This window comes from Gavia stellata, chromosome 21 (genome assembly GCF_030936135.1).
Source record: "Gavia stellata isolate bGavSte3 chromosome 21, bGavSte3.hap2, whole genome shotgun sequence".
NCBI classification, from domain to species: domain Eukaryota; kingdom Metazoa; phylum Chordata; class Aves; order Gaviiformes; family Gaviidae; genus Gavia; species Gavia stellata.
The window spans coordinates 9,649,770-9,670,413 of NC_082614.1; the positions used below are offsets into that span (position 1 = coordinate 9,649,770).

General features: G+C 37.5%; 1 protein-coding gene across 1 annotated transcript in view; it reads right to left on the bottom strand.

Annotated features, from left to right (window-relative positions):
- The window catches only part of EP400 (E1A binding protein p400), a 47,003-nt gene that overhangs the window by 5,409 nt on the left and 20,950 nt on the right, over positions 1-20,644 (bottom strand). Inside the window, exons 20-47 of the mRNA XM_059827539.1 lie at positions 19,775-19,941; positions 18,957-19,111; positions 18,198-18,434; positions 16,969-17,133; positions 16,062-16,229; positions 13,958-14,049; positions 12,948-13,246; positions 11,988-12,190; positions 11,717-11,886; positions 11,303-11,499; positions 10,690-10,801; positions 9,841-9,984; positions 9,384-9,542; positions 9,034-9,117; positions 8,291-8,422; positions 8,126-8,170; positions 7,865-8,018; positions 7,182-7,423; positions 6,446-6,619; positions 5,004-5,140; positions 4,395-4,451; positions 4,191-4,269; positions 3,400-3,600; positions 2,320-2,365; positions 2,119-2,228; positions 1,290-1,494; positions 624-787; positions 43-249 (exon numbers count right to left, since the gene is read on the bottom strand). Of these exons, the coding sequence (XP_059683522.1) occupies positions 43-249; positions 624-787; positions 1,290-1,494; positions 2,119-2,228; positions 2,320-2,365; positions 3,400-3,600; positions 4,191-4,269; positions 4,395-4,451; positions 5,004-5,140; positions 6,446-6,619; positions 7,182-7,423; positions 7,865-8,018; positions 8,126-8,170; positions 8,291-8,422; positions 9,034-9,117; positions 9,384-9,542; positions 9,841-9,984; positions 10,690-10,801; positions 11,303-11,499; positions 11,717-11,886; positions 11,988-12,190; positions 12,948-13,246; positions 13,958-14,049; positions 16,062-16,229; positions 16,969-17,133; positions 18,198-18,434; positions 18,957-19,111; positions 19,775-19,941 (4,305 nt within the window). The remainder of the gene's footprint in view (positions 1-42; positions 250-623; positions 788-1,289; positions 1,495-2,118; positions 2,229-2,319; positions 2,366-3,399; positions 3,601-4,190; positions 4,270-4,394; positions 4,452-5,003; positions 5,141-6,445; positions 6,620-7,181; positions 7,424-7,864; positions 8,019-8,125; positions 8,171-8,290; positions 8,423-9,033; positions 9,118-9,383; positions 9,543-9,840; positions 9,985-10,689; positions 10,802-11,302; positions 11,500-11,716; positions 11,887-11,987; positions 12,191-12,947; positions 13,247-13,957; positions 14,050-16,061; positions 16,230-16,968; positions 17,134-18,197; positions 18,435-18,956; positions 19,112-19,774; positions 19,942-20,644) is intronic.

Consider the following 20,644-nt stretch of genomic DNA (forward strand, 5'->3'; position numbering starts at 1 on the left):
AAGGTGTTTAAGACTGTTTCTGCAAAATCAAAGAGAACTTACAAGACGAGCAACTTGCAGGTTTGTCACAGTAGTGCCTGTGAGAACTGCACCAGGACGAGGTGCAGTAACAGCAGTGAGTTGTTGAGTTTGCTGTTGCTGTTGCACTTGTACTTGTGCTGTTTGCTGTTGTGTCCCTTGCTGTGTCTGCTGCGCTGCCTGCTGCTGGGGAAGCTGCAGTTTCTGCTTCTGCAACTTGATCAGCTGCTCCTGCGAAAATCAAAACACTTCCATCATTTCCAATCTTAAACATGACTACAGGAAAAAAATGGAGATGAATCTGGACCTTTAAAGGAGAAACAGTCTATGCCAGACTTTAGTTAAGATCAAAGAGCTAAGAATGCAACTCCTTTACACAATGGGTTGCCAGTGAATAAGTAACAGTAAATGCTTTACATCCTGACCTACTGCAACAGCGGTACTATTTGAAATGGCTATCAGACTCAATGCCTTCATGAAATTTTAGAAGGATCAAATTTAAGAAAGAGCTGCACTTCGCTCTAGCCCAAGAAAACAGGATACAACACACACTGCTAATGATGCTTACAAAAACAAGCCACATTACTTCAGAAGCATTTCCTCACCTGTGACAATTTCCCTACAGTTTTTATTTGAGCTGGAGACTGGGTTTGTGCCTGAGCCTGAATCTGTGGGACCTGCACCTGAGCAGCCTGCTGCTGCTGTTGCCTCAGAAGCTGGAAGTGAGCAGGGGTGATTGTTTTGCCAGACAGCTGGACTGTTGGTGTAGCTGTGAATAAAGAAAAAATAAAATGCTCTGAAGAAAGATTTTCAACATTCAATTCATTGATTTAACCTGAAAAGCCAAGCTGCTAAACGCGTATTTTTCTGCTCCAGCACAGTTTGTGAACCAACTACAAATAACAACACATTAGCATAAATATGATGTGAAAGCAGAGTAAATAATAAAATATATGCTCCTTTCTTCACATTGGTTTTCAGTCAAGACAGTAAATTCTAATATTTTACTGCTAGATTATTAATAATCTTTTTTAATTGTAATACCTAGGGGCCAAGCAGCTCTCTACCGCAACACTTTATCCAGAAATACTGGAGAAAAATGTAATCTGAGGACCACAATAAAGCAAGGTAAAAATCATAGCACTGTTTAATTGTGCTGCCAACAAATTCAGACTTTCAATATTGTGGGGCTATGGTGGTCAAGCAGCCTACAGAAATTCTGGGGCCCTTTATGCATCCTCGGAAAAAATCCCTAAACACACAATTATTACCTGGTGTAACCTGAGTCACCAAAGATCTCGTCTGGGTCTGCACGGGTGTTAAGTTTGTAGTTACTACTGCTGATGCCGTCACTGATGTTACTGCACGAACTCCCTGGGTAGATGCTATGGTCACCAGTTCTGTGGAAGCAGCAGGTGCTGCCGCAGTTCGCTGCTGGGTGTGTACCACCTGTGCAGTTGCAGTGCCTCCCGAAGTCTGAAAAGGAACACAGTCATTATTTCTGACAGCTTCCACACCTCATATAAAGCTATGGAGCCTTATGGAAATGGACTATATGATTTTAGAAACAAACATCGAAAATGCAAAAGCATTGCAAAAGCAAAGAAGGTCCAAACCTTTCCAAGACATCTATCTGTTAGGGTATGTCTCAATCAGCATCTAGTTAAACCTTTTTCAAACAGGCTGATCACCAAACCCTTAACTACATTACAGAAATTTGATTTTACTACTTTTCAATTTTTTGCTTTATCTTCCATAGTCTTAAACCATTAAAATAATAATAAAGATCATAATTAACAAAGCACAAAACAGTTACAGGCTGGAAATTATAATGACATAATACACTGCCTATGACAGCACTCATCTTCAAACTATTTTTAACAGAAGTATCTATTAGGCGTTTTTTTTTAATAAACTGTTCCAGTGTGTTCTTACATTTTGGTAAGGGAGAGGGGATTGATACAGAATCACAACGCACATGAAATTTGCAAGAAGCAGAGTTTCTGATAACATGGAAAGCTAAAGAAGAAAACAGATAAGCTGATAAAACATGGAACCAAGATCAGTCCAGGGACACAACTAGTGATGCGATCTACTCACAGTCAACGTTCCAGGTATAACTGGTGAAGCCAGACGTTTATTGATGGGCTGAAAGGTAGCAGCAGGGACTCCCGCAACGGTATTCACTATGACATTTCCACTCACTGTAGCTGAAAGCAAGCCAGGATTAAATGTGAGATTCTAAAAACGAAAATCTGAATGTCCTATCATCTCCAATGCCTAATTATAAAGTCTTCTTACCAGTCTGTATACTTGTCCCCGTAACCGCTGTTTTGATTGTGCCCGCCTATTTAGAAGACAATTGAGGTAACAGTTCAGAAAAACAATAAAAGAAAACTGAATATAGCTCTTACGCTACTACACTGTTTAACACAATGCTGTATTCTAGAAGTCACTAAATAAGAAAAATGCACAGATACTTCTGCAGCTGTTCATTCATTTTACGTATCAACAACAATTGAGGTGTATATTAGGATTCTGCCACACTAACAAGGAATTGGAGACCAGTCAAACGGTTGGTAAATACTGGTCATTTGACATCCTTGTTAGCAGAAGGGAACAATATCTTACTCTGGCGTGCCACAGACAACCACTCACACATGAACATCACTGAGCAGTAGATACACAGCAATACTTATGGGTCAGAACCCATTCTCTGTCTTTTTCTGTAAAAGTTGTAGTACTCTTGCCTTTCAATAGGCAAAATAAAATCACCACTGCCTGCAAACATCAGTATGCAAACTGGATTGGCTCTAAAACAAAAGCCTCAGACCTGTCATCAGACTCATTAAAACAGACTCTAGATTTAAGGAAGCCATGAAAACTTTGCACAGATTTGCAATAAAACAACCATGACAGGTCCTGTAGGATGCAACATTCCACTTGCCTTGCAAAGGTTAATAAAGCTTTGGTTTTTAAGCTACTTTAACAGAGTAGCTCTTACAGCTACATTCTCTTTATTGTCCAAGTTCTCTGTATAACATTGTTCACTAACTGTGTAAATGTATTTGCTCAGACTTTGATTAAATTTAATTAAAGTCTAAACTGAAAAAGGCAAAAAATCTTTGCAAAGGTTATGGTCTTTTTCCACCTCAGAATGCCAAGACCTATTGCTATAATGGTATGAACACAGTCTTAATAAATGAGCAAAAAAGATACCCAGCACACTCAAGGGAAAAAAAAAGAAAGAAAGAAGGAGTTTTTATCTCACTACACTGACCTAAAATTCTCACTTTCCAGAGAAAATAAACCACGCAAATATGGTACACACAGAAGAACTGAAGTCACTACATCAGAGGCACCAAGCCCTCCCTTTCTTACCAATACTGCTGTGTTGGCCACAGTAGTTACTGCAGTCTGCACTACTGCCTGTGGCTGCTGAACTACCTGTGCCTGAGCCTGCGGCTGAGGTTGGGCTTGTGCTTGCTGTACAGCTGGTTGCTGAGCTTGCTGCTGGCCAGCTTGCTGCTGCTGAGGCTGTGGACCTGTCTGTTGCTGTGCCCTCTGCTGTTCAGCCAAAGCCTAGGAAATCAAAGTGTGAGCTTCACAGTCTTCAAAACAGTGCATGTAACAATCAGCATGTGTTTTTTAAAAACAAAACAAAACAACAAACAAAAATCCTTTAATTCTAAGCATGTAATATATATGTGTGTGCAGAGACAGCATACAAATCTGTCTTCACTGTAACTCTCTAACTCCAAGTTACATGACCTAACTAGTTTCAAATTACAAGCTATATTCATGGTACTATAGCTTAGAGCATAGCACAACAAGCTATCTACCATCAACAAGCAAGGACAAGTATCTATTTTTGAATAATATAAGAAAGGAGGCTACTGAATGGCCAAGACAAAACCAGGATTTTTACATGTTTTTAGTATGTTTTCCAAAAAGATGCTTCTGAACAATGAATATGAGTGTGACACAGGCCCAAGGAAAGGTCCCACTTTGGACCTTGGATACCTAAACCCTAGTACATAAACAATTTGCAGCCGCCCATAACAGCTACTGTACCACCAAACTTCTCCCAGGAGGCAGCTTTTCTTGTACTTCCTCTGTTGTCTACATTTTAATTACTGCAGTCATATGTATAGCTGAGATGGAGACCATACCTTTTTCTCTTTTGCAATACGTTCTGCTCGGAGGGATGCAACTTGAATTGGAGGAAGCGGCTTATCATAGTTGATTCCACTAGAAACAATGATAAGACAAAGCACACAATCATTAAAAATAAATAAATAGCTGAAAGTTAAAAAAGAAAAGAAAAAAGAACTTCTATGCAATTCGTAACTTCTTTAAGACAAGAGAGTGCCCACCTTTCTGCAAGCACTGATGCATGCTTTGGATTCTTCTGGAAAGGATTCATGCCAAGTCTGAAATTGAGCAAAACTGTATTACTGGAGACAGAAAAAACTTAAAAGCAGTATTTAATTTCTCATGTTTTAGTGGACAACACCACAGTTTCGGTGAAGTTTTCATGATATTCCCACCAGTACTGGAGCCTGCATTCAGATAGACGTTTTAAGAAAGACTCAGAGTAAATATCAAATGAATACAGAAAAGGTTACTGCAGGAATATACATAGAAAACAATGTACTACTAAACAGCATAGACATCAACATGTTTACAATTCAGGCAAATGGAAAGTGTAGTTTATAAAGCAGATTAAAAAAAAAGGAGTGCTCTTCTGCACTTAATCATGCAAAACAAACTGATGCAGTGAGTAAAAGCTAACCCAAACACATGAAATATGAACATGTTTCAATAACAGAAGGCCAGGACGCAAGGAAAGAGATAAAGAACAGAAAAACAAAACAGCAGTTTGAAACAGTGTAAAATAACTCTCAGTTGTGAAAGCAATTCAGAACACAGTTTCCACGAGATCTGTGGTGACAGTGAGATTGAATGATCCCAGTTAAACTTACAGAGGTTTGATAGGTGGACTTCTTTTCCCTGCAATCATTTTCATCATCTCAAAATGATTAGTATAAAGTTGCGTGTGGGTGGCACCCTCATCTTGAGCATAGATCTGATTGGTACGAAGTGGGCGACTGTTTTTAGTCTAAAAAATGAAAACAAACCACCTTTCAATTGCAAACACACCCACATGGCATTTTGTCTATGTATAAACACATGATGCGCTTGTAGATTATTTAAAAACGTACTCCAACATAGCTATCACAGACTGGTTTCTGCCTCGTGTCACTGATAACTTACTGTTACACAAAACTCTATGGGAAATGTATAAAGAAAGAGCAAAATAAGGAGCAGTTCTCACGGTCACACTGGCATCAGCACTTGGGGACATACAAAATGGCAAACTCTAATTTGAAAAAAGAATCTTTGCTTTAGTTTAGATTTTGCAAGTTTAATTCAGTACCCAAACCAAGAGCCCATTAGTTTATAGTTATGCATAGCGCACACAAAATATAATAAAACCATCACTGCACTGCTCTCCCAACAAAGCTATGTTAACATCCAACACACCATGCCATTCTAACATTTGGCTTCTCCTAAGTAGAAACTGCCAGTCAGGGACAAACCTGCTTATTAGTCAGAGAATGGGACTACAGTCAGAAGGTCTAGATTCTCTACCCAGTTCTGTTACTAAATTGCTGTATGTTTTGGAAGAAGTTATTTATAATCATGGAATTTATTTTTGTTTCTGTAGTGTACTATCATCCTCATTTACTAAAAGGTGCTTCAAGCATTAAAGTCACTATATATTGGTAATCCGCTTAGACCCTAGCATGAAGTACATTCTCACAGATCTTAAGTACCATCATAATAATCAGGATAAGTTACATGGTGGTTGTTAGGTGGAAAAATATCCACTAGAGTTTAAGTGAAATCACAAACTTCTTGCATGATTTAAAATTTATCTACCAAATCCAAAAGCTGAAGTCTGGTGTCAATCCACTGTATCAACAAAGAAAGGAAAAATAAATTTGGAATTTTAATAGGTGTTTCAGAACTCAAGTAACACTCAACATGGATCTCATATGAATTATCTGCCCACCTCCATTGCTGCTAAATACCACAGTGTCTAGATTTGATTTTGAAAGAATACCAATGCACACCTTATAAATACTTTTTGTCTTCTTTTTAGGATTAGCTTCGTACATTAGCTGTAAAATAAGAAGGAAAGTTAGATGATCTTTTGTGGAAGATTTTGTTCAGGTGCTTTTTCTTTTCAAAGAAACACATAAAATAAGTGGAAATCCTGATGAGGATAATTTTATAATCTTTTAAAAGTTATTTATTTACACTGTTGAAACATTTAACAAAAAACAAGCGTTTACGGAGATAAGGAAAAAACTCTACAAACTTAAGGTAAAAAAAGACGCATCATTCTATGTAAACTCACCTTTCCTTCTTCCCTTGGAATAATGACATTTTCATATCTGTTTCGGCATTGTTTTGGTGAGCGATAGACTCTGCTGCATGAGTTAACAACATCACTAACAAGGTCCCAATTGGGAGTGTGTGCTGGCGATACAACAGCAAGATTTAAAGGAAGCTCCAGCAGCTGCTTCACTGCCTACAATAGATAAAGGTACAAAAGCTTCAGATGACAAATCATTCCAATCTTCCAAACCTACCCTTATCTGCATGTGTCCACACACCATTACTACAATGATACAGACAGCTTAGGGCTCAGGCTACGGGTTCACCTACATTCACAGAGAACAAATAAGCATAAAATGCTATTATGCAGACTGATGTGCAAGAAAACACTTGGAGATTGGTATAAGAGGAACAGAGAGCTGCCATTCAAGTTATGCTCTCTCCTCAAAGGTGGGGAGAACCTTAGCTGCATTATCCAATGTTCAGCCAGCACAACTGATCTGGAACATAATAGTAAGTGCTCTCTACAACAAAAACAGGACTTAATCATTCATTCTGTAGTTTAACCTTTAATTTATCCTTAGAGGAACACAAATGATAGGCAATCTGTTCTGAGTTACGTCAGCAAAATGCCAAACTAACCATTAAGAATTAGAAATAACCTTGAAGAGCTAAAGTGCAGAATGAGCCATTGCTGAAATTAGAAGCAAAAATACAATAAATAATAACAGTAGAAAGTGCAGGTATCATCTAACCTGCAGAAGTGCCCAGTCTTCACTGATCAACCACTCTGGGTTATCCTGTCCAGCCTCAGCAGCTGGTTTGACAAGAGTCGGCAAAGGCTTTGCAAACTGCGTTTGCTGTTTCAACAAAATGTTTTTCTTTTGCTCTTTGCCCTCTCGGCGCATTTTCAACATTCCTGGAGTTGCTCGATCAAAAAGTGAACGAGGTGGAATAACTGTCTCTCCATGACGTTGCTTTTTCTTCCTACCTGCAGCTAAGACAAAAAAAACCAGAACAACCATTCTTGGTGAATAGTTACTACCATTCTTTGATTTCTTCTGCTACTTATAGCTGCAAAATGCTCCTACATGTGTACAGAGTATTCCCCACTGCCTCTTAAAAGGGTACTGTCAGTAACTAAACAGAGCCTGGTATAAAGTAAGATCAGCCTTGTCCCAACGCACATAGTCAAACACCTGTTTTCTAAAATTGTCCTTTTAAAAACACCTGTATGTCTAAATAGAAAGACACACTATAAGAACTGGGGCTTCCAGTGATTCTATTACTTTAAGACCACGGTGAGACAAGACTTTTCATCTCTTTAAACCTGCAAATTCAACCTTTACTGGACCAGACATATAGAAGGTATGAAAAAACCCCTGATTTTTTTAACTTTCAGCAATAAATCTCAGAACAGTTTTGAACAAACACTTACCAGATGGATCTGTTTTGTGTCGTTTACGTTCCTTCCTGACATACACTGGAGGCAACTTTGATTCTGGAATAGGGGTGGTATCATACATCAGGCACATAACAGAATCTATGTAGATATCGTTGTCATCCTGAGGTGGAGTGGGAGGCGTCCAAAGCTGCACATAACAAAATTTGTAGTTATTGTAATATTAACTCTCCACTGATCTTCACGTTTCAAAAAATAAAAAGCCTATTTAGGCTGCCTGGTGTTACTTTTACTTACTGGCATTATTTCGGTTTGTCCATCTGGACCTTCATAGACATATTCCTACACAGCAAAAAGAGAATACAATTCAAATGATCCAACTGAACCCTGAAGGAAAAGGTATTCTCGGAATAACTGTTAAGAAATACACTATTAAGAAAAACAAAACTAATCAGGAATTACTTTGTTGTATGCATCCTCCCGAGTGTACGTTAGAAGTTCCTCTTCATCCTCCCAAAGCATTTTTTGCTCTTTTTCCTTTAACTGCTTCATGTGCTGGACTTCCCATGCTTTCTTTGCAGTTTTCAATTCCATCTAGAGAAAGTCAGACTCCTTATAAACTTTATGCAGTAACAGACACCAGATTAAAAGTTACCAATTTTCATTTTTGTGGAGAAACTCCTTAAACTTCGACATTTTCAGGCACAAAAATCTTATAGCAATTTCTTAACAGATACTTTCACAATTATTTAGAAGATATTTTTTGGTCTCTGTTGAGGGTCTTTAAACCATATAAATAAATAAAACCATATAAATAAAACAAACTCAGAATTTCAGTTAAACAACTAAGACAACAAGAACACGGTTCCTTTACCCAAATAAGCAGGCTCATTGAAATTAATGAAATTTTTTCCCCCACTATCAATGGAGAGTACAATAAATATTTACTGAGCTGTGCTGAAGAACTACATTCCCATTTTATAAAAAAGAAATTAAGAACTTAGTTTAAACTTTAAACTTTGAACTTAAACCAAGAGAATCCCAAAGTAATAAGCTCTCTCTAAGGCATTCCAGTGTTCATAAAGTATAGCAAGAGAGGATCACAGAAGTGCCTACAATATATTCCATCTCATTGCAGAAACTTCCACTTCACATTGAAATTATAAACCTGCTTGTACATGGAAAAGAAAGATTTGTTGTTTTACCTCATTCAACCGTGGCTCATTCTCATCAACCGAAACATGGAAGAGCTCTAAATAATTCAAAGCATACTTCTCAATTGGAGTGAGCTGAGAGAACGTATGAAGGAAAAAAACCCACATTAGTACTGAGGATAATAAAAGAAATGTTAACTGAAGCAGAGTGTATCAAAGCTCTCCTTAAAACTAATCTCCCTCTCTGATGGCTTAAGTTGTTAAGTCAGTAGGAGATTTCCCATTCATTTAACGGGAGCATCAATCCCATAGACAACAAAGTTGCTTTAAGGCCAGCCTGCAAAGAAACTGAAATATTTGAACTAAACATTACTTTTTAACCAAATATTTATGGAAAGTACCTGATCCACAACAGCAACTAACTCCTGCAGCTGTGAAGGCTCTTCATTGTATTTTGTCTCGCAGAGCTCTGTGATTAAAGGTTCGATGCTTGACTCAGGTCCTATTTCTTGTACACAATCATTTGACTCCTCATCCTCTTGTTCAATGCTGTTGAGGGCCTTTCAGAAAGACGTATTTTAAAAATAATGAAGACTTCCAAAATATGGAAAGAAAACCCATAAGAAGATCACTGAAATTCAGTACAAATTTCTGGAATAAGTCTCTGCTGAGCCACGAGAAACAGTCCCCAGAAAGTATACAACTCAACTGTGGGCTTTTGGAAGTTTTGTTACAAGGAAAATGACAAAACAACATAAAACTACCAGGAAAAGAGATTGACAGAATTTACCCAAATAAAAGAAGATAAGGCAGCTGCTTAATACTAATGCTGCACAGCTGTATTTTTAATGTAATTACCTCTATGAAAGGTCTTGCAACTTTAGGTGAAATATTTTCTGCTGGAGATGGCTCTTGAGAAAGTACTACAAATTCTTCTGCTTTCACTCTAAATCCAGAATCCTCCATAGGAGAATGAACCTCAAACAATTCCTGAATCGTTTGCTTGGTAAGTAGAAGAAAAAAAAGAGAAGTACATTCAGCTTTCAGGACCATTCTATTTTTTTATATAAGTTTGAATTAGCTCAGGTTCAAGTGACCTTATAAGCTATGGACTGACTAAAGAAAAGATAAACCTCTATTATTCCTGGAAAATTGTCTGTTTTCTCTTCTGTAACTTTCTCCTGTAGGAGGACTACAGAGTAGAATGAAGTGTTAGTAGCTCATTTATAGGAAAGTCAGAAACACACAGTCTCATCCTGCACCACCATATTGGGAGGGCCAGAAGGGGATGGACTAGCTTCATCAGTGCAGTCACTGTCTTCTGCATCTTCAGAGCAGCAATTGAGACCCTGTCTCACTAAATACCCAAACTTTATATTTCACGTTTTTAAAGTCATTGAAACCTTCATCCTTACAAGCTCTGCAGAATTTTGCAGCAGGGTGCAAGAAACCAGAATATATTAAGTCACGTAAGTGGTGCCTGTGCATCACTATGCAAGTAATGGAACAAAAGCAGATAGACAGTATTTGAGAGAATGTGGCCCTAACACCTAAAGTTCAAGCAATCATGAAATCTAGTACGCTTACCTATCAATTCTAGTCCAGACAGATTTCTATTAAACTCTTATTATACACTCCAACACAGATGATTGAATTTATTAAACACTGCAACACAGGTGTTTGAAAATGTTTTGAATGTTAACTTACCTGTGTTAAAAAGGCCATTGAATAGTCATTTCCCTGAGCAGCTACTTCTCTGATCAAGTCCTTTGTGCCGTTTTTCAAAAGCTTCTCTTCTACAGAATTACCACTGACAAGCCTAAAAAGAAAAGGAAAAAGAAATGAGTAGAAATCTGATAAGTCATTTCCAAAACTGCTTTCAGAAACAAAAAGAAAAATTGCCCTTAGAGAGTAACACTGAACTTTTAAAATGTTGTGGTTTCTGGGGTTTTGTGTTTTGTTTTTTTTTAATTCTGGTACATGCCCAGAATAAAAACACATACTACCACCTCTACTTTAAAGTTTTCTTTTAACAATTAGTGTAATTTTTTAAAAAAATATAAAAAACCCCCCACCACACCTTACTTAAAAAATTCCAAGTAAACTAACAGACAAAACCCATGCAAGTATTATTCATTAATTACATTTGGTGTTAAGAAAGACCACATTTTCATATGATAACCTGGCATCTTTTTCAGTGAAGTGAGATGAATTTTTCAGCACTGTTTCTAGTTTATTTCAGATCATACAGAGCAGTACTACCTGAATTAACCTTACATTAAAGCATGTTAAAGAGCAGTCGCTGATCTGTAACCATCACCTGTATATATGGATATCTTTACATCTCCCAATTCTGTCACACCATTCCTGAGCTTTTGCATCCATCACTGGGTTTAGATCATTGTCATAGAACACAACAGTGTCTGCTTCAACAAGATTGACTCCAGTGGAACGACTGTGAGAGGAAAGGATGGCACAGAAAATGCGCTTGTCTCTGTTGAAAATTTTCATCAGCTCCTACATAAATGGAATAAAAGTAAGGAGTAAATAAATCATACATCAAAATAAAATACCAAACCAAATTCACTATAGCCTAATAAAAAACAGACAAAAACAAGTCAAGTGTTTCAAAATGAGTAAGAAACAAGGAAACTTTCCTTCGCCTGCTGTAGAGTATAAAAGCCTGAGCAGCACATATCGCTGTACCAGTGGACAACCATTAGGGCAAACTTACCTGCCGTTGTTCGTGGTTAGCATATTCATCAATCCTCACAAACGTGAGGAAATGGAAATTCAGAAACAACTCCAGTATGTCCAACATCAGAATCATTTGTGACAAAATCAGCACACGGCGTCCTTCAGATTTCAACTTTTGAAGCAAGACAGCAAGAGCTTCTAATTTTCCTGTATTTCAAACAAGAAAATCAATAATGGTTTTATATAGAAATTCCATTCCTGTGAAACAGGAAATTACTGAAATATTGTCACCAAATGTCCTCCTTTACCTGAGTCATACTGCACCAGCCGGAGGTCAGGGAACTGTAGCAAGTGAGGACTTGTAATCTGTTGCAACTGATGCAAATGTGGACCTGCCTTCTGCTTAAGACTGTGCTTAAGGAGTTTCAATCTGTGACTATATGAAGGGGAGGGATTTGCTACATACAAACATGGGGGAGCAGCAACTGCAGCTGGCAATACGAAGAGAGCCCTGTGAAAAGCATCAAAACAAGGGAATTCCAGTTTAAAAAGTTACATACAAAATGATCATCTGCAGCAATAATTTTCAGTCTGCCAACCACGTAATTTTACACTATTATCTAGCCACTTTATTAAAGTGACTTAGTAAGTGCTGCATACCTTCAAAGCATTAATATTCTCTATTTCCCTTTATCTTTGTTTCGTTTTGTTTTGTCTGCTTTAATGATGGCTTCTGTTAAGGTGTTTGCATTGTGACCACTGTATTCAGACACCGGAGCTCAAACACAAGTAACACCCATCATACCAAACTTACTAAAAGCAATTCAAAAAAGTCTGAGGAGTTCTAATTGCATTTCATGTTTCTAGAAAACCGCAGCTATTGCTCTGCACACAATCCACTAAATGTCAACTTTAGCTAAACTAGCTTCTGCCTACATCTCTGTGCCTTAACTGTTGTTGGTTGGCTTCAAGAGGTACCTACTCAGAAGTAAATCCAAAGCATAAGAATGTAAGCTGAAGTATGGTCAGCTGAATTTGGGCTTGAAATTAGGAATGAGGCACTGAAAACTCTTTATTATAAAGATCCTAAAAGAAACTGAAGTGTCTGTTATATTTACGTTCATACTGCACACCATTTACTGCTAAATACATCAGTCTAAACCAAACAAGTTCAGGAACAGAAACAGGTTTGAAAGCTTTTTTGAAAAGGAGTGTTTTAAGAAATAATTAAATGTGGTAAAGGCTTAGAAGGCAGAGTCACACATTACCTGTTAACAACATCCTTTAGAGATTCTTGTTGCTGAACCAAAGTCAGGATCATTTCTTGCAATGGGTTACTTGGGCCTCCGGAGGCACTTGAAGAAAGGCAACAGTTCACAAAGCCAGCCCACCTCCAACTGCTGTCTTCACTGGAAGACAGCCGAGAGGGCTTTCTTTCACCAGTCAAAGAACAAACACTCAGCAAGTCTCTGCCATATACCGGGGCCCGTGAACAGCGGCGCTCATTGCCAGAAAATATTCTGTCCAGGCGCTCCTTCAGAAGCCGGTTCTTTTCTTCATATGTTTCCTTTGCCAAGAGAAGTTCAGAAAAAACATGTGCTGCTCATCACGATCACTTAGGAATTTGAGTTTCTTTAGAATGAAGCTATCGGAATCAGTGTACTGTGTGCTTTATACCACCAACATCCTGGATTATAACAATTACTTAGACCAATCACAAAAGATGTAAATTTGGGATAAAATTTGAAGACTACAGCTAATTCAATTCATATTAAAGAGTCAATTCGATCTTAGTTTAGTATCTCCTTGCTTTTTTTAAGGTACATTTTCATAGTTTTGGAAATAAAACAAAACTAATCATTTATATTTGGGACATTTCAATTAACACATTAATATTGATAAGGTGTTAAGATTAGAAATCTATAAAAATTTGTCCCATTACCTTTGTGTTCAAAACACACAGAAAATCTTATGATTCCTTTATTTATGCATTACAAATTATGATATATTACAGTTATAAGAACCTGTCTGCTATCACAGCACAAGAAAGCTGTTAGCTGCTTTTATACATCAGAACTTAGTTTAAACTATGGATTATAGATGAAAATGCATCAGATCTGTCAACCTGAAACACTGACAAAAGTTGTTTTTTTCACCTACTCTGTAATCGAAGCTCCTAATTAATTCCAGCTTTGTAAATTATAGCTTCCAACTATTACATGTACTTAGTATCAATTCTGAGAAGTTGTGTTTCCATAAGAAAATAAAAATGAAGTACCTGCAATTGTCCATGTGTAGGTGCTGGTTTTAACGCTGTTCCCATGTCGCCAGATGACAAATTAGTAACTGCAGTTCTACCTGGAATACAAACTGAGGATAAACCTTGTGTTTATATATTTATTCTTCTGAAGACTGGTTTCATTTATTATTTTCAATAAGTAGACATTTCATAGCTGTAACACATCATAACTGCAGACAAATTTTTAGTCTAAATGTCCATTGGGTATTGCAAATTTATACTTTGTTACACATCAGGTATCTGACAGATATTGACACCAACTGTTTTCTCAAAAATCCAAGACAGATCAATGGAATTTTACTTCGCTTTGCACAAAGACCTGCTGCATTCATAGTTTATTCAAAGTGTTGTGTATAGTGCAATAGGTATCAACATTTAGAAGTTACACTCTAAATCAGGAAAAGATTGTTCTAATTTATCTTAAACAAATCGTCTAAGATTTTTCAGAAAACATATGAATTCAGTATATCTACAAATTGATGAAACTATATGATGGAATCTCACAGTAGCATTCTTGTGAATTCAACTGTTAGCAGATGTTTTCCCAGACAGCTAACTAAATTATAAGAACAGTACACACAGTAAACTAACGGAAACTACAGTAATACCCTTCACGTACTAGCAGATTACAGACACTGTGTGGCAGTTATTTTCTTGATAGGATATATAGGTTTCTATCTAAGCCAGAATGCATTGCTCATCAGCTCTGATTATTTGTACTAGAAAAGCAGCACAACCCTCCACTAGTCACTGTGAAACTGTATTTAGTGGCGAGTCAATACACCCATGAAGAATTGTATTCAAGTTAACAAGCAGGCACTAGCCCTTACATTAAGAATAATAGACTCCAAGGAGTATGCAGAGGTTTAAGCTTTGCCTTTCCGCATTTTTATTACAAGCAAGCTGATACAGATAGACAGTATAAATCCAATTTTACTACACAGCTACCCACGAGCCCAGCAATTAGTTTCCAATAACCCAAAGCAATGGAATATATTTGGCATTTTATCCAAAATTCAGGAAGTCAAAATAATTATTTTTAATATGCTTTACATCTCCCTCCAAAGATGAACAGCAAAAATAATAATGTTTTCTTTTATGAGTTGGAAACAGTACTTTAGTTATTATTGCTTTTAACGGAGCTCTCTTTTTACCATCATGAGAGTAGTAAGATACGTGAGTTTTTGTAGAAAACTTAGATCAATTTTCACTCTGAACTGTGGCCATATCAGGAGTACCTGTAATGTAATCAGAGCTGGAGGATGAAACATTTGAGCCACAGATCTTCCAAACTACGACAGAAATCCTTTACCTCCCAGCAACCAGGAGGCTGTTGAAGCTTCCTCTCCCCTTTTTATGATGAGATATTTACTCTTCAGAAAGTCAAAATATGAACTTCAAGGGCACATTAATACAACAAAAAGGAGCAGTAAACAGTCTGTTTTGAGGGAACAGTTTATATCCAGAGAAAATGACAGCAGATGGCCATTTCCAGGGAACGAACTCCTAGCGTTGCATTTATCATCATTTAACAATCTGCTGTTTTGTTGTAAATGCATCCTAGACAGCAATTTCTCTATTGTTTTTGATCAACATCTTGATTGCATTTGCAGCAAGGCACTAAACACCTAAGCAGTATTTGCAGAGGGAAAGGGAAAACAGTAGCTCGATTAGATAGAGAAGCAAATAAAATTAGATAAAAGCAAAATCAATGTGGAAAAAGGGAGACAACTGCTGGACATTCTCTGTCTGTATAAAAAATAATCACCCTGATCTTTCTTTGAAAAAAGTAACAAAGTATTTCAAACTCGCTTCTTCCCACAAAAATCTGACCTAAAACACAACTGGTATAAAAATTCTATGTATTTAACACAGCTTCAAGCTCTCCCAAGTTTGTACTAAAAATCTATCTAAAACACCAGTACACATCATGCACAAGATCAGAAGGATTTGCCTCACAGTTTACCTGCTTCTGAACTCAACTTACAGAATTACGATCTGTAACAATTTGGAGTTATGTATCAATGTGTTTTTAGTAATCTAATGTTTAGATAGAGACATTTCTTCAGGCTAGGAAACCTACCTTGCTGTGTCACTGCTGTGGAAGTTGGGACACCTGCTTGATGCTGGTTTCCTAAAGCGTTCAGAGCGTTCTGAACAGTTCCTGCTTGGGAAACCGTCTGCATGACAACCGGACCCTGAGGTCTCAAATATTGCTGACCGGGTGCTGAAACAATCTGAAGAACACTTCCTGCAATGGTGGATTTTAAAAAAATTAGGCTGGATAGAATGGAAAAGAATAAATAGTGTTCTCCAGCAAAAGATACTACTGTTACAAAATTATCATTACTGTTTCAAACTATGTTTAATTTTCCCAGAGAAGTTCATTACACCAATCTGATTTAAAGTTCCGTAATATCCAATAGGAGGAAAACACCTAAGTCTTCATAGTTCAAGAGGAGTTTCACATTGTCAGGGTATCATTCTAAATCTAGGTATTTTATATGGAAATCCAATCAACCAAAAAATCCTCACTTAGCATTCCCTCTATTTATTTTGCTGGCAGGTAGAGCATTCAGGTCAGGGTAATAGTTGGGTCAAAATTCAGAGGCACACCAATCTTTAAGTATTATTTACACCATTTCAGAACAAACCAAGAAGGTCCTCAGTTTTGTCTGTTTCTGCTCATCAGGGAGTTTATCTAAAATAATGCCTCACCTTACTTTAGCTGTATTTCATACACGTGAAAACAAATTCAATAATACAATACAAAAGAAGAAAGTACCCGTGCCTTTCATTTGATAGGTATTTATTTTTCAAAACAGAACTACCTTGTTATCCCTGTCTCACACAGAAAACAGGTAGAGCAGAACAGTACAAGCAGTGGGGATGGAAAAATCTCTTTAACATATAGCAATAAGGAACATGCTGCCCATATCAAAACACGAGCACTCTAAATAATGGAAAACTCCCTGTTTTGAAACAAGTACCTTGTAACTGCAAGGGCTGCCCTGCAGTGAGCTGGCGAAGTTGACTATGTGATAAAGTGAACTTGTTCCCTTGGAATTGCAGTGTTACAGGGGTCTCTGGTTGAGCGATTCTGCCTTGTGCTCCTGCTATAGAAGCCAGCTGGGCTATTTTTACTACCTCACCACCTGTTAAGGAGGGAAACAGGCATTAAAAAAAAACCAGTGAGAGGCAGGTTGTTCAATATTCACAATTCTAAGTTTTGGTTAGTAAACTGGTGCTGAAGCGCCTTCCATGCATAATTATACTTAATGCATCAAAAGTGTCATATAAAAGTTAAGCAGGTATTGCTTTCTATATTTGTTAGACAAACTGGAAAAAAGCTGATTGTTTAAAGGGTAAGAACATCAACATTTTAGAAGTTATCACTTTCATTAGCAAAAAAGTTACGAGCTACCTGAAAACTCATGTGACACTTTGTAACAGAACAAGTATAGACATTAAAGTGATTTTCACTGCCTTTTCAAGAGCATTAAGGAAGGTTTAAGGAAGAGACAAAAAAATATTCACACATGTGGCACTGTAAATACACATTTGAAATAGCCTGAAATTTGCTGATGAAACATGATTTATATTAAGCGATCTGCACTTAGACAAACCAAAAAGCTTTAAAGTGACAAGGACCAAGCTTTTTGTGATTTAAATGCAGAAAAGTTAGAGGCATTTAAGTGTTAAGTTTTATGATACTGAGAAAATATTGGCATGAAAATTTAGCTTTTGTAAAGGCAGTGCATTACCCCAGAGATAAAATTAATACATCAGTGCTCAGTACTCTATATACATGCTAATAGGCAGTGCACATACAACCTTAAAGCAAAGCCTCATCGCTTTTCTCTGCCTAACAGTTGCAACGTTCCTCTCTGCAAGAGAGGCCTTTAGCAGATGGATTAGTGTTTAATATGAAAGGAATAATTAGGAGAGAGCTAAAACATTTGGTCGGAAGGAAGTCTTGCCAGCAGAAGAAACATGCAGAAATAGGAGATTAAGTTGACACCGCTAATGTATGTCCACAGCAATTCTATTGTTTCTTATCCAATTTTTGATTTTCCTTGGTCATAAGCAACGTACTGAGCAAGGCTAATCAGAAGAGTGAAAAAAAAACAACGATTCTGTACACATTTTAGGGTGCCTAGTAACTTAACCTCATTGTAGTACAAAGGTGGGAGAAACCTTGAAAGGGGAGGCCACTTACTAGGCAACCGTGCCTGGGCCTGAGAGGTCAGTACCAGCCTCTGAGGCAGCACACTCTGTTGGATGGTGTGCGAGGGGGCCTGTGGCTGGGCCTGGCCTAGCTGAGAGGCCTGCGCAGAGGTCTGGCCCCGCGGTTTCACAGGGTTGGCTGTGCTAGTTGCTGTGGTGAAGGTCGCTGCGGGCTGGTGTCTTGGAGCACTGGTGGAAGCCTGAGTTGTCTGAAACTGTGTTGCTGCGGCTGCAATCAATAAGGGTTGTTTGTGCAAGCTGTTAGAGGTTTTAACTCCACTCTTTTAAACAACCTGCATTAAAAAGAAACCTTCCAAGATGATATTAAAATGGCTACAGGAACAGCTTGTCCTTACAGACTGGGATTTCTATCCACACCTTTTACTCCATCCGATTTTTACAACATTATATATTTGGAAAGCATTGTTTAAAGGTTAAATAAACACACAAAAGCACTGTAAATTCCCATCTTTGACAGAACATTACATGTGATCAGGGTTTAAATACCAACTGTGCCATATTTACTCCATACGCTAACAGTTAGGTTACACAAAGCTTAGTTTTGCATTATACTGGCAGATCATACTGTAGAAACTAGCGGGGAAATTTACTGGCAATTAGTCTGTTGGTATTTTTAAGCCATTAGTATTCTAGACCATTAAGGTAGAGGGAAAAGGATTTCTATTACCAGACTAACTTGTATTGTCTATGCAGAGGTTCAAGGTAAACAACCTAGCGCTAACTCTCTTACCTTGATTTGAAGACACCGTAGCTATGGGCGATCTTCCTCGTACTTGTCCCTGTTGAGTTACCGTCGCTGTGGTCACCGTACGTTGTATTTGAGTGCTTGGGAAAACTACAGTCCTGCCCTCAGGTTTCTGACCGTACTGAACGGGTTGAAACAACCTGAAAAGAATATGAGAATTCAAAGTCTATAGGAAGATCACAGTTTGGCCTGTAAAAATAAACTCTATCACCCATGAAACTTAAGGACCAATGCTACCTTACAGTCAAATACGACCTAACCAGCTCCCTGTCCTCTACCTGCTTTGTTTCTGTTTCACCCCTGCACCTATCAATAACCACTTGGTATCACAGCACAGGTAAACGGGTGGGTGGGAGGAAAAACACTCTGGGCTTTAAGAAATAGAGAACCACTCATTAGAGACAAATCTTAAAACAAAATAGCAGCAAACCGGACCATCACAACTTGATTTTAAGGTTCCAGAGGTAAATGCATGTTTTTCATTAGGTCCATAGCATCACTTGCCTGTAATTTTAGTTTACAATGTAATAATGTGATAATAAAATTCATCTACTAGTGAACTAAAAACTATGGGAAATCCATAAACAAACTTCAAATGGAATTGTATGCCTCAAAAAACTATTAAGAGAATCCCTATTTTCAAGGGTAAACAAGAAAGCAACAGCATAATAAAATGCAAAGTCAAGTCTGAGGTTTTGTGTGAATCACATTACCAGAGATGGAAACAGAACTCTGCAAACAAAGCAACAGAACTACATTTTGCGCGTGTAATTTTAGCTTAAAAGGAGGGCAGTTGTAAATACCTGCTTGGTTTGAGCTTCACCGGATTGGGCCTAGCCGGTGGTGGAGGGGAGCTGTAGATTTCTTCAATCAACTTTCTAGTAACCTTTTGTTTCGGCAACATTTGTGCTTCATAATGAGTCATTTTGTTTTCCATTCCAATTAGATCAAAGAGAGACAGGTCCGATTCCTAGGGATATTGTAAAATAAGGTTTATTTTATGTGATGACCCAAACAGTTAAGTCCTCTCTATGTTCTATGCTGAATTCACTTTCTATATTTCACTTTTTAACTTGAAATAAATGCTGTGAGTTTAAAAAGCAAACTATCAATTATTAGCCAAAACTGTCTAGAAACCTTGGAAATATATCTTAAACTGATAGTCCCATTTTAAGCATCAGCATTGGAAGGAAAAGAATTGAAATCATTAGCCAGTTATGGAAATCAAAGCAAGGCATGTTTAACAATTCTTCGTATACCGTAATTTCGAAAGATTAAGTAGATCTCTTAGATGGTGTTCGTTAACTATCGAGCTCAAATGCCAAACTATAAAGCCACACATATAATTTAGGAGTAGAAAAATATGAAGGACGGAAATAAGATCAACCAAAAAGACCATCTCCTCTGCTCCATTACTCATACTTGTCTCTAATGCAATTATTTATTTTGATTATCTCAAAGAGGGGGACCACTTATTTACTGGTAACACAAACAGGGATACTTCAAATGGATTGACAGAAGGATACTAAATTAGTCATTGAATCAAAGGGTTTACTGCTATGTGAAAAAGAGTAAGTCTTGCTCTCCTATAGCTACTGAAAGCAGAAAGAAAATTACAAAATGCTCTAAATAAGAACTGTGCCTCCCAGAGTGTTTTCAGTGTTGCAAAATTC